This window comes from Phasianus colchicus, chromosome 1 (genome assembly GCF_987193195.1).
Source record: "Phasianus colchicus chromosome 1, bPhaCol1.hap1.1, whole genome shotgun sequence".
NCBI lineage: Eukaryota > Metazoa > Chordata > Aves > Galliformes > Phasianidae > Phasianus > Phasianus colchicus.
The window spans coordinates 1,330,766-1,358,323 of record NC_143436.1 but is presented as its reverse complement, the minus strand read 5'-3'; the positions used below and the strand labels follow the sequence as shown (position 1 = coordinate 1,358,323).

The 27,558-nt window shown below is 55.7% G+C and overlaps 1 protein-coding gene across 1 annotated transcript in view; it reads left to right on the top strand.

Annotated features, from left to right (window-relative positions):
- The first annotated feature begins 6,011 nt into the window (after nt 1-6,011).
- Nucleotides 6,012-27,558, top strand: part of SND1 (staphylococcal nuclease and tudor domain containing 1) — a 126,909-nt gene continuing 105,362 nt past the window's right edge. The window contains exons 1-9 of the mRNA XM_090126737.1: nt 6,012-6,148; nt 8,537-8,686; nt 11,537-11,657; nt 14,619-14,697; nt 17,329-17,489; nt 17,663-17,754; nt 20,291-20,449; nt 23,134-23,240; nt 23,357-23,447. Coding sequence (XP_089982863.1) covers nt 6,074-6,148; nt 8,537-8,686; nt 11,537-11,657; nt 14,619-14,697; nt 17,329-17,489; nt 17,663-17,754; nt 20,291-20,449; nt 23,134-23,240; nt 23,357-23,447 — 1,035 coding nt within the window. The 5' untranslated portion in view covers nt 6,012-6,073. The remainder of the gene's footprint in view (nt 6,149-8,536; nt 8,687-11,536; nt 11,658-14,618; nt 14,698-17,328; nt 17,490-17,662; nt 17,755-20,290; nt 20,450-23,133; nt 23,241-23,356; nt 23,448-27,558) is intronic.

The following is a 27,558-nucleotide window of genomic DNA, read 5'->3' as shown; positions in this document are numbered from 1 at the left end:
TCTGTGGTCTATAAGGACCCTTCCAACTCAACCATCCAATGGTTCTTTTGTCTATAAGGTCCCTTCCAACCCAACCATAGTGTGTTTCTATAGCTCTGTGATCTTCAAGGACCCTTCCAACCCAACAACCCTTCTGTGGTCCACAAGGTCCCTTCCAACCCAACCACTGTGTGTTTCTATGGTTCTATGATCTTTAAGGACCCTTCCAACCCAACTACCCTATGGTTCTGTGGTCTTTAAGGACCCTTCCAACCCAACCACTGTGTGTTTCTATGGCTCTATGATCTTTAAGGACCCTTCCAATTAAATCATCCTATGGTTTTATTGTCTGTAAGGTCCCTTCCAACCCAATAATTGTGGACTTTTATGGTTCTGTGATCTTTAAGGACCTCTCCAACTCAACAGTCCTATGGTTCTGTTGTCTTTATGGTCCTTCCAACCCAACAATTGTAGGATTCTATGGTTCTACGATCTTTAAGGACCCTTTCAACCCAACCACTGTATGTTTCTATGGTTCTACAATCTTTAAGGACCTTTTCAACCCAAACATTTTGTGTTTCTATTCTTTTACTGTCCTTTCCAACCCAACCATTTTTGCAGCTCTATGGTTCTACGATCTTTAAGGACCTCTCCAACCCAACACTCCTATGTGTCCGTGGTCTGTAAGGACCATTCCAACCCAATTGTGGGATTCTATGGTTCTATGATCTTCAAGGACCCTTCCAACACAACCATTGTGGGATTCTATAGTTCTATGATCTTCAAGGACCCTTTCAACCCACCAATTGTGCATTTCTATAGTTCTATGATCTGTAAGGACCCTTCCAACACAACCACTGTGAAATTCTATAGTTCTATGATCTTTAAGGACCCTTCCAACACAACCATTGTGGGACTCCATAGTTCTGTGATCTTCAAGGACCCTTTCAACCCACCAATTATGCATTTCTATAGTTCTATGATCTGTAAGGACCCTTCCAACACAACCACTGTGAAATTCTATAGTTCTATGATCTTTAAGGACCCTTCCAACACAACCATTGTGGGATTCCATAGTTCTGTGATCTTCCAGGACCCTTTCAACCCACCAATTATGCATTTCTATAGTTCTGTGATCTGTAAGGACCCTTCCAACACAACCACTGTGAAATTCTATAGTTCTATGATCTTTAAGGACCCTTCCAACACAACCATTGTGGGACTCCATAGTTCTGTGATCTTCAAGGACCCTTTCAACCCACCAATTGTGCATTTCTATAGTTCTATGATCTGTAAGGACCCTTCCAACACAACCACTGTGAAATTCTATAGTTCTATGATCTTTAAGGACCCTTCCAACACAACCATTGTGGGATTCCATAGTTCTGTGATCTTCCAGGACCCTTTCAACCCACCAATTATGCATTTCTATAGTTCTGTGATCTGTAAGGACCCTTCCAACACAACCATTGTGAAATTCTATAGTTCTATGATCTTTAAGGACCATTCCAACACAACCATTGTGGGATTCCACAGTTCTGTGATCTGTAAGGACCCTTCCAACCCAACCATCCTATGGTTCTATTGTCCCTTCCAACCCATGATCCATGATTCTGATTCCACAATCCTACAAATCCATCACTGTATGACTCCACGATGCCACAGTCCAACAATTCCATGATCCTACATTTCCATGATTTTATGATCCCATGATTCTACGATCCCATGATCCCACGTTTCCATGATTCTACAGTTCCACGACCCTGTGGTCCTACAAATCCAAGATCCTATGATTCTATGATCACATTATCCTATGATTCCACTACTGGGAATCCACTACTGGGACAGGGAAGGAGCTGGGGTGAGAAGAGGGCAAGCAGTTCATCCTGCCCCACTGAGAGCAGATGGTGGGGGGTTGTGGGGCTGTTGGGAAGCAGGGCTGTGCCTGGGGCAGTGCAGGCACCCCAGGCAACCCCACAGCAACCCCACGTACCTCCACACCTTGCATCCCATAAGTAATCCCATGGAAGCCCATGCACCCCTATGGAATGAACCCCATTGATCCCCCACACAACCCCATGCAACCCCATGCAACCCCACGAAGTCTCATGCAACCCCATGCAACCCCATGCACTTCATGCAACCCCATGCAACCCCATGCAACCCCATGCAACCCCATGCAACCCCCTGAAGTCTCATGCAACCCCAGGCACTCCATGCAACCCCATGCAACCCCATGCACTCCATGCAACCCCACGCAACCCCACGCAACCCCATGCAACCCCATGCACTCCACGCAACCCCATGCAACCCCATGAAGTCTCATGCAACCCCAGGCACTCCATGCAACCCCATGAAGTCTCATGCAACCCCATGCACTCCATGCAACCCCATGAAGTCCCATGCAACCCCATGAAATCTCATGCAACCCCAGGCACTCCATGCAACCCTATGAACTCTCATGCAACCCCAGGCACTCCATGCAACCCCATGAAGTCTCATGCAACCCCAGGCACTCCATGCAACCTCACGAAGTCTCATGCAACCCCAAGCACTCCATGCAACCCCATGCAACCCCTCCCAACTCCATGCAACCCCGTGTACCTCATGTGCTCCATGCAACCCCACGCAATCCCATGCAAATCCATGCACTTCACGCACCTCCATGCAACCTCACGTGTCTCACGCACTTCATGCAACTTCATGCAGCTCCACACAATGCTGTGCAACTCTACACAACCCCATGCAACTCATACTGTCCATGCAACCCCATGCACCTCATGCATTCCATGCAAACCTATGCAAATCCACGCAACCCCCTGCACTTCATGCACTCCATGCAACCCCATGCAACCCCATGGAATCTATGCAACCCCATGCAACCCCTTGCACTTCATGCACTCCATGCAATCCCACACAACCCCATGCAACCCCATGCATTCCATGCAACCCCATGGAATCTATGCAACCCCATGCATCTCATGCATCTCATGCAACTTCATGCAACCCCACACAACCCCATGAATCTCATGCACTCCTTGCAACCCCACACAACTCCACACACCTCAAGCACTTCATGCAACCCCATGCAACTCATACACTCTATGCAACCCCCTGCAAGTCCATGCAGTCCCATGCAACCCCACACAACTCAGTGCAACCCCATGCATTCCATGCAACTCCATGCAACCCCACACAACTCCATGCAACCCCATGCACCTCGTGCATTCCATGCAACTCCATGCAACTCCATGCAACTGCATGGACTCCATGCAACCCCACACAAACTCCATGCAACCCCATGCACCTCATGCAACTCCATGCAACTGCATGGATTCCATGCAACCCCACACAACTCCATGCAACCCCATGCAAATCCGTGCAACTGCATGAACCCCGTGCAACCCCACACAACTCCATGCAACCCCATGCACCTCATGCAACTCCATGCAACTGCATGGACCCCATGCAACCCCACACAACTCCGTGCAACCCTATGCATTCCATGCAACCCAACACACTCCCATGCACTTCATGCAACCCCATGCACTCCATACAACCCCACGCACCTCCATGCAACCTCACATATCTCATGCACTCCATGCAACTCCACGCAGCTCATGCACTCCATACAACCTCAAGCAACTCCATGCAACCCCATGGGCTTCATGCAATCCCATGCAAATCCATGCAAATCCATGCAACTTCATGCAACTCCACACAGCCCCGCACAATCCCGTGCAACCCATGCACTTCTTGCAAACCAACACAACCCCATGCAACTCCGTGCAACCCCATGCACTCAATGCAACCCCATGCAACTCCCCACAACCCCACACAACCCCGTGCACCTCATGCATTCCATGCAGCCCAACACAACCCCATGCACCACATGCATTCCATGCAACCCTATGCAAACCCATGCAATCCCCTGCACTTCATGTACTCCATGCAACCCCATGCAAATCCATGCAACCCCCTGCACTCCACGAGACCCCACACAACCCCATGCACCTCCTGCACTTCATGCAACCCCATGCAACTCCATGCAACCCCACACAACCCCATGCACCTCATGCACTCCATGAGACCCCACACAACTCCATGCACCTCATGCATTCCGTGAAACCCCATGCACTTCATGTACTCCATGCAATCCCATGCAAATCCACCTAACCCCATGCAACTCCATGCACCTCCTGCACTCCATGCAACCCCACGCAACTTCATGCAACCCCACACAACTCCATGCACCTCCTGCACTCCATGCAACCCCATGCACGTCATGCAACCCCATGCAACCCCATGCACCTCCTGCACTCCATGCAACCCCATGCAACTTCATGCAACCCCATGCAACCCCACGCACCTCCTGCACTCCATGCAACCCCATGCAACTCCACACAACCCCATGCAACCCCATGCACCTCCTGCACTCCATGCAACCCCATGCAACTCCATGCAACCCCATGCAACCCCATGCAACTCCTGCACTCCATGCAACCCCACGCAACTCCATGCAACCCCACGCAACCCCATGCAACTCCTCCACTCCATGCAACCCCATGCAACTTCATGCAACCCCATGCAAACCCATGCAACTCCTGCACTCCATGCAACCCCACGCAACTCCATGCAACCCCATGCAACTCCACACAACCCCATGCAACCCATGCACCTCCTGCACTCCATGCAACCCCACACAACACCATGCATCCCCATGCACCTCCGTGCAACCTCACGTGTCTCACGCACTCCATGCAACCCCACACAACTTCATGCAACCCCGTGCACTCCATGCAACCTCCGTGAGTCACCAACCCCAGCCCCATTTATCTGAGTGCTCCCACCTACTTCATAACATGATTTTTTTCGGGGGGGGGGGGGGAAGGGTAGGGGGCTGAAAAGATTATTGAGGCATTTTAAAAGCAGTGATCTGCTTTGGGGGGGGGTGCAGGAGGTGATGTTTTGCCCTTCAGCACTGGAAGGAGGGGGCTTTGGGGAGCCCCAGGATGGGGGTCGGACACCCCCATGTAAAAGCAGCATAGGAAGGGAGGGAGGGGGGGGGGGGCACTCCTTCCCAAAAGTCTTTTATGGAAGGGAGGGGGCATAAAATAGGGAGGGGGCATAAAATGGGGTGGTCTTTTGCCAGCCCTATAGTGATTGGAATAGGGGACCCCTTCCACAACCCCTATGTGGGGGCACAGTGTGGGTGACCCCCCCACAAAGCTCCTCTGAGAGCATAATTTTTTGGGGGGAGGATATTTCCCAAAGCCCCCATAGAAGGTATAATGTGGGGGGGGGTCCCTTCATCTGCTGGGGGGGGAATGGGGGGACTTGTCCCAAAAGCCTTCTGGAGGGGGTCAGATGGGGGTGGATCCCTTCCTCCTGTTCCTATGGGGAGCTCGGAGGGGGGGGGTTGTAGGGGCACCCCATCCCCAAATCCTTTTGTTGGGGGGGGGGATATGGGCTTGGACTCCATCCTCCCAGCCCCCATATAAGGGGAAAGGGGGGGTAATGAGAGTGGGGACCCTTCCTCAAGCCCCTATATTGGTGTGTTGGGGGGGTGTTGGACCTCTTCACCAGCCCCCATGGAGAACAGAACGGGGGATCCCTTCCTCAGCCCCTATAATGGGGGCACAATGTGGGAACCCCCCCCCCCTCCCCTTATAGAGGGCGTCCATTTTCCCCTCCCCCTGCCCTGTCGCCTCCACCACGCGTCTGGCGCGGAGTGATGACGTCAGAAGGAAAAAAAAGAGGGGCGTGTCTTATATTGGCCCCGCCCGTCCGCGCGCGGCGCTTGGCCACGTGGGAGCCGCGCGCCGCTTTGCCGACGTGTCCCTGGCGCCGCGTGCCCCGGAAGTCCCGCCCTCCCCCAGTAGGCGGAGCTTCGGATAAAGGGGCGGGGCATCTCGTGACGTCACGTAGAGCAGCCAGTAGGGGCGGGGCGAGCGGCGGATCCGCACTACTATTGGCCGACGACGAGGCGGAGGGGCGGGACGTCGGTGCTGACCACGCCCCCTTCCCCGCCCTCCGCCCCGCCCCGCCCCGCTGTCCCTTCCGCGCTCTGGCCCCGCTCGGCCCCGTGCGCGTTATGGCTTCGGTGGCGAACCCCGGGCAGGGCGGCTCCGTGCCGCCCCTCGCTGTACAACGCGGTATCGTTAAGATGGTAAGGACTGCGAACCGGGAATGGCAGGTTGAGCACCGGGAAGGGCAACGTTCCGGGTTTACAGCAACCGGGCGGCTCCGTGCCCTCCTCAACGCGTGGGGACACGTGGCGGGGTCGTGGCGTGGGGTTGCGTGGTTGTGGGGTGACGTGGTGGTGGTGGTCCCGGGGCGCTGGGGCACGTGGTGGCCCCACAGCGTGATGGTGGTGGCCCCATGGCACTGGGATGCATGGTGACCCCATGGCATGGGGACACGTGGTGATCCGGTGACATGGGGACACATGGTGGCCCTATAGCACGATGGTGGTGGCCCCATGACATTGGGATACGTGGTGGCTCCATGGCATGGGGACACATGGTGACCCCATAGCGTGATGGTGGTGGCCTCAGGACCCTGGGATACTTTGTGACCCCATGGCATGGGGATGTATGGTGGCCCCATAGCATGATGATGGTGGCCCCATGGCACTGGGATACGTGGTGACCCCATGGCATGGGGACATGTGGTGACCCCATAGCATGATAGTGGTGGCCTCAGGACACTGGGATGTGTGGTGGCCCCATGGCATGGGGGTGTGTGGTGGTCCCATAGCACGATGGTGGTGGCCTCAGGACACTGGGATATGTGGTGACCCCATGACATGGGGATGTGTGGTGGCCCCATAGCACGATGGTGGTGGCCTCAGGACACTGGGATATGTGGTGACCCCATGACATGGGGGTGTGTGGTGGTCCCATAGCACGATGGTGGTGGCCTCAGGACACTGGGATGTGTGGTGACCCCATGGCATGGCCCCATAGCGTGATGGTGGTGGCCCCATGACACTGGGATACGTGGTGACCCCATGGCATGGGGACATGTGGTGACCCCATAGCATGATAGTGGTGGCCTCAGGACACTGGGATGTGTGGTGGCCCCATGGCATGGGGACACATGGTGGCCCTATAGCATGATGGTGGTGGCCTCAGGATACCAGGATACGTGGTGACCCCATGGCACGGGGATGTGTGATGGCCCCATAGCATGATGGTGGTGGCCCCATGACACTGGGATACGTGGTGGCCCCATGGCATGAGGACACGTTGTGATCCCATGACATGGGGACATGTGGTGACCCCATAGCATCTTGGGGGTGGCCCCACGGCACTGGGATATGTGGTGACCCCATGGCATGAGGACATGTGGTGACCCCATAGCACGATGGTGGTGGCCCCATGACACTGGGATACGTAGTGGCCCCATGGGATGGGGGACTTGTGGTGGCCCCATAGCACGTTGGTGGTGGCACTGTGACAAGGGGGCACATGGTGGCCCCATAGCATGATGGTGGTGGCCCCATGACACTGGGATACATGATGGCGTCATGGCATGGGGTTGCATGGTTGACTTATGACACACATGTGGTGGCCCCATGGCGTGGAGATGCGTGGTGGCCTCATGGCATGGAGATGCGTGGTTGCCCTATGGCACAGTGGCCCTATGGCAGAGGGACACATGGTGGCCCCATGGCACAGTGGTGGTGGCCCCATGGCGTGGGGACACGGGCATGGCAGCCCCACATAGGAATGGCATGGGGGTGGTGACCCCATGGCACGGGGTCATGGGGACACGTGGTGGCCCCGTGGCACGGGGCTGATGCCTGCATGGCTGCAGGGATGTATGGTGGCCCTATGGCTTTGTAAGTGGGGACTCTTGGTGGCCCTACAACACTCGGGGATGGGAATGGCCACCTGAATGGGCACAGGGGTGATGGTGGCCCCATCCACGGGTCCTCCGTGGCCATGGGGATGTGTGGTGGCCCTCCTCTCCACCCCCTGTCCCTTTGGGGTCGTTCCTGTTCCCTTGGGTCCCTTTGTGCCACCGGAAGGCTCTGCTAATGAGTTCCTATTGCTAATTGGTTCCAACAACCTTCCCCGCTGCATTATAAATTAAAGGCTGAGGTTAATTACAGGGAGGAATCCTTAAGCACTGAGTTCTGCAGTGCCCTGGGCTGCGTGCATTGTGTCCCACTGGGTGCGTGGGGCAATGGGACCCCGCTGTAGGGTGGGGGGTGAGGAGGGGAGAGTGGGACCCCATGGAAAGCTCTGCAACCCCGAGGGCTCTGTGTGGGTCTGGGGTCCCCCCCTGGGGTTTGGGGGGGGTCTGCTCCAACTTTATGCTGTGCTGCGCATCCATTCTGTGCTTCTGGGGGTGTTTGCAGTGGGAGGGGAGGGGGCTCGAAGTGTAAGAATGGAGCCCCACTCCCCAATCCCATTGTGTGGGCATCGCCCCACGTGCAGCAGAGCTGGATGGGGAAAGGGAGGGAGGGCTGAGGGGGGGGATAATAAGGAGGGGGTGTCGCTGGAGGTGTTTGCAGATTGTTCCACGCTTAAGGCTGCTGTCCCTGCAGGTGCTTTCGGGCTGTGCCATCATCGTCCGGGGGCAGCCTCGTGGAGGACCCCCCCCTGAACGTCAGATCAACCTCAGCAACATCCGTGCAGGCAGCCTGGCACGCCGTGCTGCTGCCGGGCAGCCAGATGCCAAGGATACACCAGATGAGGTGAGTTCTCCAACCTGGGATTTTTGTGCTTGGTGTCCCCCTTTTGGGGATGGAGGTCACAGTGCCTTTTTGGAGACCCTGGGGAGTTTGGGGATGTGGTGGCTTGGGGATCTGGGGGACTTTGGAGAGCTGGGTGGGGGACTTTGGTGTCCAGTTGGGGATGTGGTGTCTCCCCAGGGGACCTTTGGGGTCACAGTGCCTTTTTGGAGATCCTGGGGACCCCACTGGGGGGATCCTGGGGAGCTTGGGGATGTGGTGGCTTCTGGGGGACTTTGGAGAGCTGGGAGGGACTGTGGTGTCCAGTGGGAATGCTGGGGATGTGGTGTCTCCTCAGGGGACCTTGGTGTCACAGTGCCTCTTTGGGGACCGTGGGGACCCCACTGGAAGACCCTGGAGACCCTGGGGACTTGGTGCCTTAGGGGGAGCTTGGGGTTGTGGTTATTTCTTGGGGACTTTGGAGAGCTGGGAGGGAGTGTGGTGTCCAGTGGGAATGATGGGGATGTAGTGTCTCCCCAGGGGACCTTTGGGGTCACAGTGCCTTTTTGAAAACCCTGGAGACTCCACTGGGGGACCCTGGGGACCTTGGGGATGTGGTTGTTCCTGGGGGACTTTGGAGAGCAGGGAGGGAGCGTGGTGTCCCTCTGGGAATGTTGGGGATGTGGTGTCTCCCCATGGGACTTTGGGGTCACAGTGCCTTTTTGGGGACCCTGGGGACCCCACTGTGGGGATCCTGGGGAGCTTGGGGATGTGGTGGCTTCTGGGGGACTTTGGAGAGGTGGGTGGGGGACTTTGGTGTCCAGTTGGGGATGTGGTGTCTCCCCAGGGGACCTTTGGGGTCACAGTGCCTTTTTGGAGACCCTGGGGACCCCACTGGGGGACCCTGGGGACCTTGGGGATGTGGTTGTTCCTGGGGGACTTTGGAGAGCTGTGGGGGGGTACTGTGGTGTCCAGTGTGAATGCTGGGGATGTGGTGTCTCCCCAGGGGACCTTGGTGTCACAGTGCCTCTTTGGGGACCGTGGGGACCCCACTGGGGGGCACTGGAGACCCTGGGGAGCTTGGGGATGTGGTGGCTTCTGGGGGACTTTGGAGAGCTGGGTGGGGGAACGTGGTGTCCAGTTGGGGATGTGGTGTCTCCCCAGGGGACCTTGGGGTCACAGTGCCTCTTTGGGGACCCCACTGGGGGACCCTGGAGACCCTGGGGACGCAGTGCCTTTTTGGGGACCCCCACTGGTGCCTTTGGGGGAACTTTGGATGCCCAGTGACCTCAGTGTTGCCCCTTGGGGACCTTGAAAACCTTGGGGACGCGATGTCCCTCTGGGGTTCCTTTTTGGGGTGCAAGCTTGGGAAAAGAGCAGTGCTGCTTTTTTTGGGGTGCTGCCCATGGCCTCTGCTTGACGCAGCGGGTTTTGGGAGCAGCAGTTTGGGATGGCAGAGCTGAGCTTAGGGCCACCCATCCTCCCAGCCCCGGGGGTGGCACGGAGAGCGCAGTTAATTGCTCTCCCTGGGGAGTTTGTCTTCTGAGCCGTTAAATGTCACTCTTTTGAGAAATTATTCCTGTCAGTTTTTTTTTTTTTTTTGCTAATTGTTTATTAGCACGTCATGTTCTCTCCTCTGGACCCACTTTCTCTCCACCCACCCAACTGAGGTGGAGCGAGGCTCAGTTTGCCCCGGTGCTGCTCCTGGCTCCGGAGAGGGGATTTGGGGTGGGGAAATGGGGATTTGGGGTGGGGAAGTGGGGAAATGGGGATGGGGGGGATATGGGAAATAGGGATGGGGGGACTTGGGGATGTGGGAATGAGGGGATATGGGAAATGGGGGACGAGGGGATATAGGAAATGGAGATGTGGGGACGAGGGGATGTGGGGTGGAGACTTGAGGATGTGAGGATGGGAAATGGGGATGTGGGGTGGGAACTTGGGGACGTGAAATGGGGATGTGGGGACGAGGGGATATGGGAAGTGGGGATGTGGGGATGGGAAATGGGGATGTGGGGACGAGGGGATATAGGAAACGGGGATGTGGGGACATGGAGATGGGAAATGGGGACGTGGGGATGGGAAATGGGGATGTGGTGATGCAGGGTAGGATGTAGGGTGAGGATGGAGGAATGGGGACATGGAGGTGAGATGGGATGCAGGTCAGGATGGAGGGATGGGGACATGGGGATGGGATGGGGATGTGTTGATGCAGGGTGGGATGGGGACGTGGGGATAGAATGCAGACATAGGGATGGGATGGGGATGTGATGATGCAGGGTGGGATGGGGACATGGGGATGGTATGGAAATATGGGTATGGGGTGGGATGCAGGGTCAGGATGGAGGGATGGGGACATGGAGATAGGATGGGGACATGAGGATGGGGTGGGATGCAGGGTCAGGATGGAGGGATGGGGACATGGAAATGGGATGCAGGGTCAGGATGGAGGGATGGGGACATGGAAATGGGATGGGGATATGGGGATGTGGAGAATGGATGGGGACGTGGGGATGGGATGCAGGGTCAGGATGGAAGAATGGGGACGTAGGGAAGGGATGGGGACATGGGGATGGGATGGGATGTAGGGTCAGGATGGAGGGATGGGGACATGGGGATGAAATGGGGATATTGGGACGTGGGGATGGGATGGGATGCAGGATCAGGATGGAGGGATGGGGACATGGGGATGGGGATATGGGGATGTGGGGAAGGGATGGGGACATTGGGATGGGATGGGGATATGAGGATGGGGTGGGATGCAGGGTCAGGATGGAGCCATGGGGACGTGGGGATGGGATGGGGATGTGCCAGCCCCATACCTTCACCCCAGAGCTGCCATGGGCACAGTGACACCATCTGCTTTCCTTCCAGCCCTGGGGCTTCCCAGCCCGTGAATTCCTGCGGAAGAAGCTGATTGGGAAGGAGGTGTGCTTCACTGTGGAGTACAAGACCCCCCAGGGCAGGGAATATGGCATGGTGTACCTGGGTAAAGGTGAGCATGAAGCAGGATGCATGGATCTGCAGTGCGGGGTGTGTGGGAAACGCTGCATTTTGGGTTCCCCCTCCTCACCTTTTTGGTGCATTTAACCCCAACGTTTGCTTTGGGTTTGGTCCTGACTCTCACCAGAGCTGTTGTCTCTCTGCAAGTTGGTGCAGTGCTCGGTGCCAGCCCCTTTGGGGGTGTGGGATCATAGAATGGTTGGGCTGGGGCATGGAATTGAGGCATGGCTTGGATTGGAATCTTATAGATCATAGAGATGTAAAATGGTTGGGTTGAGTCAGTAGGGATCTTATAGATCAACCTTATGGATTGCACAGCCAGAGCATGGGTTGGATTGGAAGGGACCTCATGGATCATGGAGCCATAGAGTGGTTGGGTTAGAAGGGACTGTATGGATCACAGAGCTGTAGTGTGGTTGGTTTGGAAGGGACCACATGGATTGTAGAGCCGTAGAGTGGTTGGGTTGGATTGGATTGGAAATCCTTATGGATCACAGTGCCACCAAATGGTTGGGTTGGAAAGGATCTTATTGATCACGGAGCCATAGAATGGTTGGATTGAGTTGGAAGGGACCTCATAGCTCACAGAGCCATAGAGTGGTTGGGGTGGAAGGGACTGTATGGATTGCAGAGCCACCAAATGATTGGGTTGGAAGGAATCTTATTGATCACAGAGCCATAGAATGGTTGGATTGGGTTGGAAGGGACCTGATGGATTGCAGAACCAGAGCATGGGTTGGTTTGGGTTGGAAGGGACCTCATAGATCACAGAACCATAGAGTGACTGGGTTAGAAGGGACTCTATGGATTGCAGAGCTATAGAGTGGTTGGGTTGAATTGAAAGGGACCTTATGGATCACAGAACCATACAGTGGTTGGGTTGGAAGGGGTCTTATTGATCAGAGAGCCATGGAATGGTTGGATTGGATTGGAAAGGATCTTGTAGATCATAGATCCACAGAATGGTTGGGTTGGAAGGGATCTTATTGGTCATGGAGCCGTAGAGTGTTTGCATAGGAAGGGACATTATGGATTAGGGAACCAGAACATGAGTTGGATTGGGTTGAAAGGGACTTCATAGATCACAGTTATGGAGTGGTTGGGTTGGAAAAGAATTCATAGATCCCAGAGCTGTAGAGTGGTTGGTTTGTAAGGGGCCTTATGGATTGCAGAGCCAGAGTGATTGGGTTGGATTGCAAGGGACCGTATGGATCACAGAACCACACAGTGATTGGGTTGGAAGGATTCTTATTGATCATTGAGCCATAGAATGGTCGGATTGGGTTGGAAGGGATCTTGTAGGTCATAGATGCATAGAGTGGTTGCGTTGGAAGGAACCTTATTGCAGAGCCAGAGGATGGGTTGGGTTGGGTTAGAAGGGACTGTATGGATTCACAGAGCCATAGGGGGTTTGGTTTGGAAGGGACCTCGTAGATCATAGAGCTGTAGAGTGGATGGGTTGGAAGGGACCTTACAGATCACAGAACCATAGCGTGGTTGGGTTTGGAAGGATCCTTACAGATCACAGAGCCATAGAGTGGTTGGGTTTGGAAGGATCCTTACAGATCACAGAGCTATAGAGTGGTTGGGTTGGAAGGGTCCTTACAGATCACAGAGCCATAGAATTGCTGAGTTGGGTTGGAAGGGTCCTTACAGATCACAAGAGTGGTTGGGTTGGAAGGGCCCTTACAGATCACAGAGCCATAGAATTGCTGAGTTGGGTTGGAAGGGACCTTACAGATCACAGAGCCATAGAATTGCTGAGTTGGGTTGGAAGGGACCTTACAGATCACAGAGCCATAGAATTGCTGAGTTGGGTTGGCAGGGTCCTTACAGATCACAGAGCCGTAGAGTGGTTGGGTTGGAAGGCACCATAAAGCCCATCCAGCCCCAACCCCATGCATCCATGGTGCTTCCAAGCACAGGGCTGGGAGAGCAGACTTCTCTCTGGGCAATGCTGAGATGTGAGCACTTGGGTGTGGAAAATGCAGGAGGGCACAGGGGTGGGCAGAGCTTGCAGGTCCTGCACAGTGGTGCTGAGCTGCCCCACAGCACAGCTGGGGTGGGAATGCATCTTGGAAAGGGTTTTGCTGCTCCGTCGGTCCTTGCAGCCTTTGCAGCCTCCTCGTCTGCCACGTAAAAGGTTTTTGTGTGTAGGTGTCATCCTCATTGTTCCATCCCAGCCTGTCACGGCGCTGCGGGGAGAAACGAAGCAGAAAATGCTTCCTAATGAAGTTTGTCATTAGGGTTGGGAGTGCAATTAACGTGAAAGCGCTGCAGCAGCTTCACCACGTTCCTCCCCCGCCTCCCCGCATGGCCCCCACCACCACAAAACCCTTCTGTGCCAAGGAAGGGTGTCTTTGTGCAGGGTCTCCTCCTGCTGGGGATCCCCAAACCCACTTAGGAGCTGAAGGAAGTGGCCTTTGCTTGGAACATGGAGAGCCCTGTGGTGCTGGGATGCTGCAGGCTGCGTTCCCATGGAAGCAATGCACCGTGCTGGGGCTGATCCCACTGATGGGTGCAAGCTGAAATCAATGGGGAACCTTCTGCTCCAGCCCTTGTAGGGGGGCAGACCATCCCCATGACACCCGTTGGTTCCAGTTGAGGAGGGTCAGAGCTTTCCCCTCGTCCTGCATGGCTGTGGGGTTGTGTTGGGGGATAGCACAGCTGTCAGGCTCTGTGGGGTGGCCTGGGGGTCTGCGTGGCTTGTTTTGTTCTCCCTAAGCTTATAGGAGTGTCCTTGTGGGGCACTGGGGTGGTGTCACACAGGTACCCATGAAATTGCCATGCTGAGAGGTGTGGGTGCTCGGGGAGCTTCCATAGCAGTGGGTGCAGAGCCTGGACTGAGCTCACACACCCCATCTCCTCGTGGTCAACCCATTCACGGACGTGTTCCAAGGATGAAATGCATCTTTCCTTGCACGCTGACTGTTCTCCTCTCCTCTCCCTGCAGACACGAGTGGTGAGAACATCGCCGAGTCGCTGGTGGCAGAGGGGCTGGCATCGCGCCGGGAGGGGATCCGTGCCAACAAGTATGTATGAACTCCAGCTTGGTGATGGTGGGGCTGTGGGTACCCCGTCCATGGAGGAGCCTTGAGGCCATGGGTGGCATTCTGGGCAACCTGAGCTGGTGGGGGGCACCCAGCCCACGATGGGGGAGAGCTAGGGGGGTCCCTTGGCAACCCAAACTGTCGTGGGATTCCATAGTTCAGTGGTCATTAAGGTCCTTTCCAACCCAACCATTCTACAGCAACCCAAACCATCATGGGATTCCATAGTTCAGTGGTCATTAAGATCCTTTCCAACCCAACCATTCTACAGCAACCCAAACGATCATGGGATTCCATAGTTGAGTGGTCATTAAGATCCTTTCCAACCCAACCATTCTACAGCAACCCAAACGATCATGGGATTCCATAGTTGAGTGGTCATTAAGATCCTTTCCAACCCAACCATTCTATGTCTCTGTGCTCTACAAGGTCCTTTCCAACCCAACCCAACCATTCTGTGGTTCCGTAATCCGTAAGATCCCTTTCAATCCAATTCTATCTATCTACACTCTATAAGATCCTTTCCAACCCAACTATTCCATGATTCTCAGCTCTGTAATGTCCCTTCCAACCCAACCCAACCACTGTGTGGCTCTGTGCTCTACAAGGTCCCTTCCAACCCAACCCAACCATTCTGTGGTTCTGAGCTCTGTAATGTCCCTTCCAACCCAACCATTCTATATCCCTATGATCTATAAGGTCCTTTCCAACCCAACCATTCTGTGGTTCTGAGCTCTATAATGTCCCTTCCAACCCAACCCAACCATTCTATGTCTCTATGATCTATAAGGTCCCCTCCAGCCCAACCGTTCTGTGGTTCTGAGCTTTATAAGGTCCCTTCCAACCCAACCATTTTGTGGTTCTGAGCTCTGTAATGTCCCTTCCAACTCAACCCAACCACTGTGTGGCTCTGTGCTCTACAAGGTCCCTTCCAACCCAACCATTCTTTGGTTCTAAGGTCTATAAGGTCCCTTCCATCCCAACCCAAAGCACTTTATGGCTCTGTGATCCGTAATGTCCCTTCCAACCCAACCATTTTGTGGTTCTTAGCTCTGTAAAGTCCCTTCCAACCCAACCATTCTGTGGTTCTGAGCTCTGCAATGTTCCTTCCAACTCAACCCAACCACTCTGTGACTCTGTGCTCTACCAGGTCCCTTCCAACTCAACCATTCTGTGGTTCTAAGGTCTATAAGGGCCCTTCCATCCCAACCCAAAGCACTTTATGGCTCTGTGATCCGTAAAGTCCCTTCCAACCCAACCATTCTGTGGTTCTTAGCTCTGTAATGTCCCTTCCAACCCAACCCAACCATTCTATGTCTCTAGGATCTATAAAGTCCCCTCCAGCCCAACCATTCTGTGCTTCTGAGCTTTATAAGGTCCCTTCCAATCCAACCATTCTGTGGTTCTGAGCTCTGTAATGTCCCTTCCAACCCAACCCAACCATTCTATGTCTCTAGGATCTATAAAGTCCCATCCAACCCAACCATTCTGTGGTTCTAAGGTCTATAAGGTCCCTTCCATCCCAACCCAAAGCACTTTATGGCTCTGTGATCCATAAGGTCCCTTCCAACCCAACCATTCTGTGGTTCTTAGCTCTGTTATGTCCCTTCCAACCCAACCATCCTGTGGTTCTAAAGTCCCTTCCAGCCCAACCCAACCATTCTATGTTTCAATGATCCATAAGGTCCCTTCCAACCCTACCTAACCATTCTGGAGTTCAGTGATCCAGAAGGTCCCTCCCAACCCCCCAGCCATTCCCCAGCTCTGTGGTCACTCTGCACCATCCCACAATGATAGCAGTGCTCTGGTGCTCCATCCCCCACCCCCCATTGCTCCATGCTGGGGGCGCAGGATGTGTCAACCCCCCCTGGGTCCACGCAACACCAGCACTGTAATGCATCCCCACGGAACTCAGCATCCTGCAATTAAACATTGCCTGTAGCAACCTGCTGCTCCGCGTTTGCTCTCCTAATTGCAAGGATCGTGTTAATTACCAGCAGCTCCAGGAGGGCTCGGTGCAGGCAGGGGAAGCTGCGGGCTGCCTGGAGGTGCTGGCTGAGCCCCACGTGTGCTCCTGCTCCCCACGTATTTAACACCAGGCACGTCTGGAGCCACTCAGCTTGCAGCTTTGCCCTCTTCAGCTGAGCTGAAGAAGTCTGCAAGCAAAAATATCCCGAGGTTTCGTTTAATGGAGCGTGACAGCGCTTGGCAGCGCTCCGCTTCACCGCAGCCTCGCTCCCCGGGCTGCTGGCTGCTGCTCTCCAGACCTCACCATGCTCCCAGGCAGCCCTAAGCAGCATCCTTGGCTGGGATCCCTGCTGCCAACCCGCTGCTGCCCTGCTGTCACCTTCCCTTGTCTCCCTGCTGTCACCTTGCCATCCGCGCGCACCGCAGCTGCCGTGCAGAGGGCGGCGGTGCTCGTGGAGGTGGATGTTTGGTTGCTGGAGATTCACCCCGTGCGCCCACTGGGCTCTGATGCGTGGCACGTTGCTGCTGGCAGCATCACCCACCCATCCCTCACCTGGAGGTCTGGTTGCTCCAGCATCCAGAAAAGCACCTGAGCAATGGATGCGTCTTGCTTGGCGCTGAGCCGCTCTGTCCGCTTCCCTGCAGCTCCGAGCAGAGCCGGCTGGCAGAGCTGGAGGAGCAAGCCAAGAGTGCCAAGAAAGGGATGTGGAGCGAAGGCACGGGCTCACACACCATCCGTGACCTCAAATACACCATCGAAAACCCACGTCACTTTGTGGATTCCATGCACCAGAAGCCAGTCAATGGTGGGTGAGCCGGAGGGCTGCGCGCGGTGATGCTTGCGTTGGCAAGCTGCGGGTTGCATGCATGCATGCTGCTGGGATTGCCCTTCTCAGAGCCATGGGGGTGCAGGGGGGTGGGCCTGGCTCTGCACCCCGTCACCATGGCACCAGCATGGACCTGTGCTCTCAATCTGCAGCCATCATTGAGCACGTGCGGGATGGCAGCGTGGTCAGAGCCCTCCTGCTCCCGGATTACTATCTGGTCACAGTCATGCTCTCCGGGATCAAGGTGAGGTTTGGCTGTGTTGGGGGGTCCCTGGGGTTTGGGGTGCCTCATACAGGTTCCTAAGGTCTGGGGTGCATCGTGGAGTGGGTTTCCTTCTTCCCATCTCTGTGCTTCTGGGTGTGGTGTGAGGGGATGTCACTGCGGGGATGTGGGTGGTTTGGGGTTGGTGGGTACCAGCACTCTGCTGCCCAAAATCCAGGATACAACTGGACCCCCAAGGGTCCAAGAAGAATCTCCAAGATGTTGAGTGTCCCACATGGGTACCTGAAATGTGGGGTGCGCCCAGGAAGGTTCCCAGGATCCCTGAGATCTGGGGTGCACCAGGAGGGTGGGTCCCAGAGATCTGGGGTGCCCCAGAAGATTCCCTGAAATGTGGGACACCCCAGGAGGGTCACCAGGGTCCAGGGCTCCCCAGGAGGATCCTTCAGATCTGGGGTGCACCAGGAGGGTCCCAGAGATCTGGGGTGCCCCACATGGGTCCCTGAAATGTGGGGTGTCCCCAGGAAGGTTCCCAGGATCCCTGAGGTCTGGGGTGCACCAGGAGGGTGGGTCCCAGAGATGTGGGGTGCCCCACATGGGTCCCTGAAATCTGGGGTGCCCCCAGGTGGGTCACCAAGATGTGGGGCAGCCTGGGATGGTCCCCGAGATAGAAGGTGCCCCATGAGGTGGTCCTTGAGATGTGGGATGCCCCCATGACAGTGCCTGGAGTGCCCCAGAAGGGTCCCTGAGATGTGAGACACCCCACAAGGGTCACTGCAGTCTGGGGTGCCCCAGGAAGGCTTTTCAAAATGTGGGGTGTCCCATATGGGTCCCTGAGATCTGAGAAGCCCCACAGGAGTCCCTGAAATGTGGGGTGTCCCCAAAGGGTCCCCAAAATGTGGGATGTCCCACAAATATCCGTGCAGTGCATGGTACCCCAGGAAGGGTCCCTAAGATGTGGGATGCCCCAGGAGAGTCACCAAGGTCCAGGAGGATCCCTGAAGTCTGCGGTGCCCCACATGGGTCCCTGAAATGTGGGACACCCCAGGAGGGTCCCTGAGGTCTGGGGTGCCCCACATGGGTCCCTGAAATGTGGGGTGTCCCAGGAGGGTCCCCAAAATGTGGGATGTCCCACAAATATCCGTGCAGTCCATGGTACCCCAGGAAGGGTCCCTGAGATGTGGGTTGCCCCAGTAGGGTCACCAAGATGCAGGATACACTATGAGGGGTCCCTGAGTTTTGGGGTGCCCCAGAAAGCATCCCCAAGATGTGAAGTGCCCCACATGGGTCCCTGAAATGTGGGGTGTCCCATGAGGGTCTGTGCAGTCCAAGGTGCCCTGAGAGAGGTCCCTGATGTCTGGGGTGCCCCCCACACGGCTCCCTGAAATGTGGGGTGCCTCAATAGGGTCACCAAGATGCAGGATGCTCAACGAGGGGTCCTTGAGGTCTGAGGTGACCCAGGAAGCATCTTCAAGATGTGGGGTGCCCCACATGGTTCCCTGAAATGTGGGACACCCCAGGAGGGTCACCAGGGTCCAGGGCTCCCCAGGAGGATCCCTGAGGTCTGGGGTGCCCCACATGGGTCCCAGAGATCTGGGGTGCCCCACATGGGTCCCTGAAATGTAGGACACTCCAGGAGGATCCCAGAGATCTGGGGTGCCCCACATGGGTTCCCTGAAATGTGGGACACCCCAGGAGGGTCACCAGGGTCCAGGGTTCCCCAGGAGGATCCCTCAGGTCTGGGGTGACCCCAGGAGGATCCCAGAGATCTGGGGTGCCCCATATGAGTCCCTGAAATGTGGGACACCCCAGGCGGGTCACCAGGTCCAGGGTTCCCCAGGAGGATCCCTCAGGTCTGGGGTGACCCCAGGAGGATCCCAGAGATCTGGGGTGCCCCATATGAGTCCCTGAAATGTGGGACACCCCAGGAGGGTCACCAGGGTCCAGGGCTCCCCAGGAGGATCCTGGAGGTCTGGGGTGACCCCAGGAGGATCCCAGAGATGTGGGGTGCCCCACATGGGTCCCTGAAATGTGGGGTGCCCTCAGGAGGGTCACCAAGATGCAGGATGCCCTACGAGGGGTCCCTGAGGTCTGAGGTGTCCTGGAGGTCCAGGATGCCCTATGAGGGTCCATGGCAGCTGCTGGCCCGCACGTGGGGGATCTTAAGGGGTGGAGCATCCCTACATAGGCTTCGCTTCTCCTGGGAATGCAGTGGGGATTGGGACCACCAGAGGTGCCTGCGGAGATGCCGTGTCCTCCCCACAGCCCCACTGCTGCAGGGACTGCCCCCACATCTTGGAAATGATTCCAGCGTGGAGCAGGCAGCCCTTCTCCTCCCCCTTCCCATCCATTCTCAGCCTGTTTTCCTGAACGAGGACCAGACCCGACCCCTTCAGAGCCTCCCAGTGAATCCCCACTGCTCGGGTTGGCCGAGCTCCCATCCCAGTGCCATTGTGCCACGATGGCATCCCTGTATGGGCAACGTTCCCCACGCATGGCTGAGGTTTTCGGACACTTAACAGTGTCCCATCCCTCCCTCCCCCCCCCAACAATATCACAGTGCCCCACATTCAAACGGGAGGCGGATGCCACCGAGGTCCCTGAGCCGTTTGCAGCCGAAGCCAAATTCTTCACGGAGTCGCGGCTGCTGCAGAGGGATGTGCAGATCGTGCTGGAGAGCTGCCACAACCAGAACATCCTGGGTACCATCCTGCACCCGGTAAGTGGGGGCTGGAAGGAGGGGTGCAGTGGGGTGGGATGGGGAGCTGGTAGTGGCTGTCGGTCTGTCCATGAAATCCACGCTACCCCAGGATGGGTTTTTTGAGATGTGGGATGACCCAGGAGGGTCACCAAGGTTCAGGAGGATCCTTGAGGTGCCCCACGGGGGTCCCTGAAATGTGGGGTGTCCCAAGGGGGGGGGGGGGGGGTTCCCTGAAATGTGGACCCTTTGATGGAGGTGCTGGAGCTGGTTGGGAGGGTGCAGAGTCTTGGAATCCTAAAGCTGTAAGGTGTTGGAAGAGACCCCCATCCAACGACCCCAGAAAGCGGTTCCCAGAGCACCAGGATGCACTGTTGGCTCAATGCGTGGTCAACTGTTGGCAAACAGTTGCCACCACCAGGGCATCCAGGTCCTCCACGGAGCTCCTTTGAAGCAGCTTTTTGCAATGCACCCTTGGGTCCCGTTGGCTTTCTTGGCCACCAGAACTCACTGCTGGTTGATGGTCAACTGTTCATCAGCTCTTGGTCAAGCAGGACGCCGTTGGCCTTCTTGGCCACCAGGGCGCACTGCTGGCTCATGGGCAACTGTTGATCAACCGTTGGCCATCAACCAGGTCACCATTGGCCTTCTTGGCCACCGGAGCAGCCTTATGGCTCATGGCCAACTGTTGGCCATCTGTTGGTTCAGCTTTGACACCATTGGCCTTCTTGGCCACCAGGGCGGGCTTATGGCTCATAGCCAACTGTTGGGTATTTACTCGTCAACCAGGACTTCATTGGCCATCGTGGCCACCAGGACAGGCTTATGGCTCATAGCCAATTGTTGGCCATCTGTTGGTTCAACTACGACACCATTGGCCTTCTTGGCCACCAGGGCAGGCTTATGGCTCATAGCCAACTGCTGGCCATCTGTTGGTCCACTATGACACCATTGACCTTCTTGGCCACCAGGGCATGCTTATGGCTCATATCCAACTGTTGGGTATCTACTGGTCAACCAGGACATCATTGGTCTTCATAGCCACCAGGGCACAGTGCTGGCTCATGGGCAACTGTTGATCAACCATTGGCCAACTGTTGGTCAACCAGGACACCGTTGGCCTTCTTGGCCACCAGGGCAGGCTTATGGCTCATAGCCAACTGCTGGCCGTCTATTGGTCAGCCAGGACACCATTGGCCTTCTTGGCCACCAGGGCAGGCTTATGGCTCATAGCCAACTGTTGGGTATCTACTGGTCAGCTACGACACCATTGGCCTTCTCGGCCACCAGGGCAATCTGTTGGCCATCTATTGGTTTGACTATGACACCATTGGCCTTCTTGGCCACCAGGGCACACTTATGGCTCATAGCCAACTGTTGGGTATCTACTGGTCAACTACGACACCATTGGCCTTCTTGGCCACCAGGTCACACTGGTGGCTTCAGATCAACTGTTGGTCAACCATTGGTCAACTGTTGGTCAACTATGACACCATTGGCCTTCTTGGCCACTAGGGCAGGCTTATGGCTCATAGCCAACTGTTGGGTATCTACTGGTCAACCAGGACACCATTGGCCTTCTCGGCCACCAGGGCAATCTGTTGGCCATCTATTGGTTTGACTATGACACCATTGGCCTTCTTGGCCACCAGGGCACACTTATGGCTCATAGCCAACTGTTGGGTATCTACTGGTCAACTACAACACCATTGGCCTTCTCGGCCACCAGGGCAGGCTTATGGCTCATAGCCAACTGTTGGGTATCTACTGGTCAACCAGGACACCATTGGCCTTATTGGCCACCAGGGCACACTGCTGGCTCAGTGGCCAACTGTTGGCCATCTGTTGGTCAACTACGACACCATTGGCCTTCTCGGCCACCAGGGCAATCTGTTGGCCATCTATTGGTTTGACTATGACACCATTGGCCTTCTTGGCCACCAGGGCACACTTATGGCTCATAGCCAACTGTTGGGTATCTACTGGTCAACTACGACACCATTGGCCTTCTCGGCCACCAGGGCAATCTGTTGGCCATCTATTGGTTTGACTATGACACCATTGGCCTTCTTGGCCACCAGGGCACACTTATGGCTCATAGCCAACTGTTGGGTATCTACTGGTCAACCAGGACACCATTGGCCTTCTCGGCCACCAGGTCACACTGCTGGCTCAGTGGCCAACTGTTGGCCATCTGTTGGTCAAATACGACACCATTGGCCTTCTCGGCCACCAGGTCACACTGCTGGCTCAGTGGCCAACTGTTGGCCATCTGTTGGTCAACTACGACACCATTGGCCTTCTCGGCCACCAGGTCACACTGCTGGCTCAGTGGCCAACTGTTGGCCATCTGTTGGTCAACTACGACACCATTGGCCTTCTCGGCCACCAGGTCACACTGCTGGCTCAGTGGCCAACTGTTGGCCATCTGTTGGTCAACTACGACACCATTGGCCTTATTGGCCACCAGGTCACACTGCTGGCTCAGTGGCCAACTGTTGGCCATCTGTTGGTCAACTACAACACCACTGTCCTTCTCGGCCACCAAGGCAATCTGTTAGCCAACTATTGACTAACAACCTGTAGAGTTGCTGGCCACGGGACTACGGGGTCCCACTCAAAAACCCCACGATCCTTTCGGGCTGCGCTCTGCGTGCAGTCTGGTGGCTGTTTGAACGGACTGAGCCACGCTCTGACCTCCGCAGAACGGCAACATCACCGAGCTGCTGCTGAAGGAGGGCTTTGCCCGCTGCGTGGATTGGTCCATCGCCGTCTACACCCGCGGGGCCGAGAAGCTGCGCGCGGCCGAGAGGTGAGGATGGAGGGGGGTGGGAAGGGAGAAACACGCGGCGCGGTCGCGGTGATGGCGTCCATTCGTGGGACGGGGGTGGGATTTTTATTTTTTTTTTTTTTTTTGCCCTCCTCCAGGTTCGCCAAGGAGAGGAAGCTGAGGATCTGGAGGGATTATGTGGCACCGACCGCAAACCTGGATCAGAAGGACAAGCAGTTCGTGGCCAAGGTGAGAGGGTGGGATTATGGGATGTGCAGGGTGGGATTATGGGATGTGCAGGGTGGGATTATGGGATGTGCAGGGTGGGATTATGGGATGTGTTGCAGCACTGCAGTGTGAATGCAGGGTGGGATTATGGGATGTGCAGGGTGGGATTATGGGATGCGTCCCAGCACTGCAGTGTGAATGCGGGATGGGATTATGGGATGTGCAGAGTGGGATTATGGGATGTGTCCCAGCACTGCAGTGTGAATGCAGGTTGGGATTATGGGATGTGCAGGGTGGGATTATGGGATGCGTCCCATGAATGCGGGGTGGGATTATGGGATGTGTTGCAGCACTGCAGTGTGAATGCAGGGTGGGATTATGGGATGTGCAGGGTGGGACTATGGGATGCGTCCCATGAATGCGGGGTGGGATTATGGGATGTGCAGCGTGGGATTATGGGATGTGCAGAGTGGGATTATGGGATGCGTCCCATGAATGCGGGGTGGGATTATGGGATGTGCAGGGTGGGATGATGGGATGCGTCCCATGAATGCAGGGTGGTATTATGGGATGCGTCCTAGCACAGCAGTGTGAATGCATGGTGGGATTATGGGATGTGCAGGGTGGGATTTTGGGATGTGCATGGTGGGATTATGGGATGCGTCCCAGCACAGCAGTGTGAAAGCAGTGTGGGATTATGGGATGTGCAGGGTGGGATTATGGGATGCGTCCCAGAACTGCAATGTTAATGCGGGATGGGATTATGGGATGTGTAGGGTGGGATTATTGGATGTGCAGGGTGGGATTATGGGATGCATCCCAGCACTGCAGTGTGAATGCAGGGTGGTATTATGGGATGTGCAGGGTGGGATTATGGGATGCGTCCCATGAATGCAGGGTGGGATTGTGGGATGTGCAGGGTGGGATTATGGGATGCGTCCCAGCACTGCAGTGTTAATGCGGGATGGGATTATGGGATGTGCAGAGTGGGATTATGGGATGCGTCCCAGAACTGCAATGTTAATGTGGGATGGGATTATGGGATGTGTAGGGTGGGATTATGGGATGTGCAGAGTGGTATTATGGGATGCGTCCCAGCACAGCAGTGTGAATGCAGGGTGGTATTATGGGATGTGCAGGGTGGGATTATGGGATGTGTCCCATGAATGCAGGGTGGGATTATGGGATGTGTCCCATGAGTGCAGGCTGGTATTATGGGATGTGCAGGGTGGTATTATGGGATGTGTCCCAGCACTGCAGTGTGAATGCAGGGTGGGATTATGGGATGTGCAGGGTGGGATTATGGGATGTGTCCCAGTACAGCAGTGTGAATGCAGGGTGGGATTATGGGATGTGCAGGGTGGGATTATGGGATGCGTCCCAGCACTGCAATGTTAATGCGGGATGGGATTATGGGATGTGCAGGGTGGGATTATGGGATGTGTCCCATGAATGCAGGGTGGTATTATGGGATGTGTCCCAGCACAGCAGGGTGAATGCAGGGTGGGATTATGGGATGTGCAGGGTGGGATTATGGGATGTTCAGGGTGGGATTATGGGATGCGTCCCAGAACTGCAGTGTGAATGCAGGTTGGGATTATGGGATGTGCAGGGTGGGATTATGGGATGTGTCCCAGCACTGCAGTGTGAATGCAGGGTGGGATTGTGGGATGTGCAGGGTGGGATTATGGGATGCGTCCCAGAACTGCAATGTTAATGCGGGATGGGATTATGGGATGTGCAGGGTGGGATTATGGGATGCGTCCCAGAACTGCAGTGTGAATGCAGGGTGGGATTATGGGATGCGTCCCATGAATGCGGGGTGGTATTATGGGATGTGTTGCAGCACTGCAGTGTGAATGCAGGGTGGGATTATGGGATGTGCAAGGTGGTATTATGGGATGTGTCCCACCACCGCAGTGTGAATGCAGGGTGGGGTTATGGGATGCATCCGTCCCAGCAGTGCAGCAGTGGTGCAGAGTGGTATTATGGGATGCATGCAGCGTGGTGCTGCTCCCCGCTAGGTGGTGCTGCTGCCTCGCTGTGCTGCGTGCCTGGAATTGAGCCGACCTGCAGTGGGTTGTGATGCAAATGGGGGATGCTCCCAGACCACAGGCTGTACTGGGATGGACGTGGTGATGCTCCCAGTCTGTACTGGGATGGACATTGGGATGCTCCCAGTTTGAACTGGGATGCACATGGGGATGCTCCCAGTTTGAACTGGGATGCACATGGGGATGCTCCCAGTTTGAACTGGGCTGCACATGGGGATGCTCCCAGTTTGAACTGGGCTGCACATGGTGATGCTCCCAGTTTGTACTGGGCTGCACATGGGATGCTCCCTGTTTGAACTGGGATGGACATGGGGATGCTCCCAGTCTATACTGGGAAGGACATGGAATACTCCCAGTTTGTACTGGGCTGCACATGAGGATGCCCCCAGTTTGTACTGGGATGGACTTGGGGATGTTCTAAGTTTGAACTGGGCTGCACATGGGGATGCCCCCAGTCTGTACTGGGTTGCACATGGGGATGCTCCCAGTTTGCACTGGGCTGCACATGGTGATGCTCCCAGTTTGAACTGGGCTGCACATGGTGATGCTCCCAGTTTGAACTGGGATGGACATGGGATGCTCCCAGTTTGAACTGGGATGGATTTGGGGATGCTCCCAGTCTGTACTGGGATGGACATAGGGATGCTCCCAGTATGAACTGGGATGGACATAGGGATGCTCCCAGTATGAACTGGGATGGACTGGGTGATGCTCCCAGTCTTTACTGGGATGGACTGGGTGATGCTCCCAGTTTGTACTGGGCTGCACATGGGGATGCTCCCAGTATGAACTGGGCTGCACATGGGGATGCTCCCAGTCTGTACTGGGATGCACATGGTGATGCTCCCAGTTTGTACTGGGCTGCACATGGGGATGCTCCCAGTTTGAACTGGGCTGCACATGGGGATGCTCCCAGTTTGAACTGGGATGGACATTGGGATGCTCCCAGTTTGAACTGGAATGGACATGGGGATGCTCTCAGTTTGAACTGGGCTGCACATGGGGATGCCCCCAGTATGAACTGGGATGGGCGTTGGGATGCTCCCAGCTCCCAGTTTGTACTGGGATGGACACTGGGATGCTCCCAGTATGAACTGGGCTGCACATGGGGATGCTCCCAGTCTGTACTGGGCTGCACATGGGGATGCTCCCAGTCTGTACTGGGCTGCACATGAGGATGCTCCCAGTCTGTACTGGGCTGCACATGGGGATGCTCCCAGTTTGTACTGGGATTGACATGGGGATGCTCCCAGTTTGTACTGGGATGGACACTGGGATGCTCCCAGTATGAACTGGGCTGCACATGGGGATGCTCCCAGAATGAACTGGGATGGACATGGTGATGCTCCCAGTATGAACTGGGCTGCACATGGTGATGCTCCCAGTATGAACTGGTATCTACATGGGGATGCTTCCAGTTTGTACTGGGCTGCACATGGGGATGCTCCCAGTTTGTACTGGGATGGGCATGGCGATGCTCCCAGTATGAACTGGGCTGCACTTGGGGATGCTCCCAGTTTGAACTGGGCTGCACTTGGGGATGCTCCCAGTATGAACTGGGATGGACATGGTGATGCTCCCAGTTTGTACTGGGATGGACATGGGATGCTCCCAGTTTGAACTGGGATGGACATGGGGATGCTCCCAGTTTGAACTGGGATGGATTTGGGGATGCTCCCAGTCTGTACTGGGATGGACATAGGGATGCTCCCAGTCTGAACTGTGATGGACTGGGTGATGCTCCCAGTCTTTACTGGGATGCACATGGTGATGCTCCCAGTTTGTACTGGGCTGCACATGGGGATGCTCCCAGTCTGTACTGGGCTGCACATGGGGATGCTCCCAGTATGAACTGGGATGGACTGGGTGATGCTCCCAGTTTGTACTGGGCTGCACATGAGGATGCTCCCAGTCTGAACTGGGCTGCACATGGGGATGCTCCCAGTTTGAACTGGGATGGACATGGGGATGCTCCCAGTTTGTACTGGGATGGACATGGGGGTGCTCCCAGTCTGTACTGGGATGCACATGGTGATGCTCCCAGTTTGAACTGGGATGCACATGGGGATGCTCCCAGT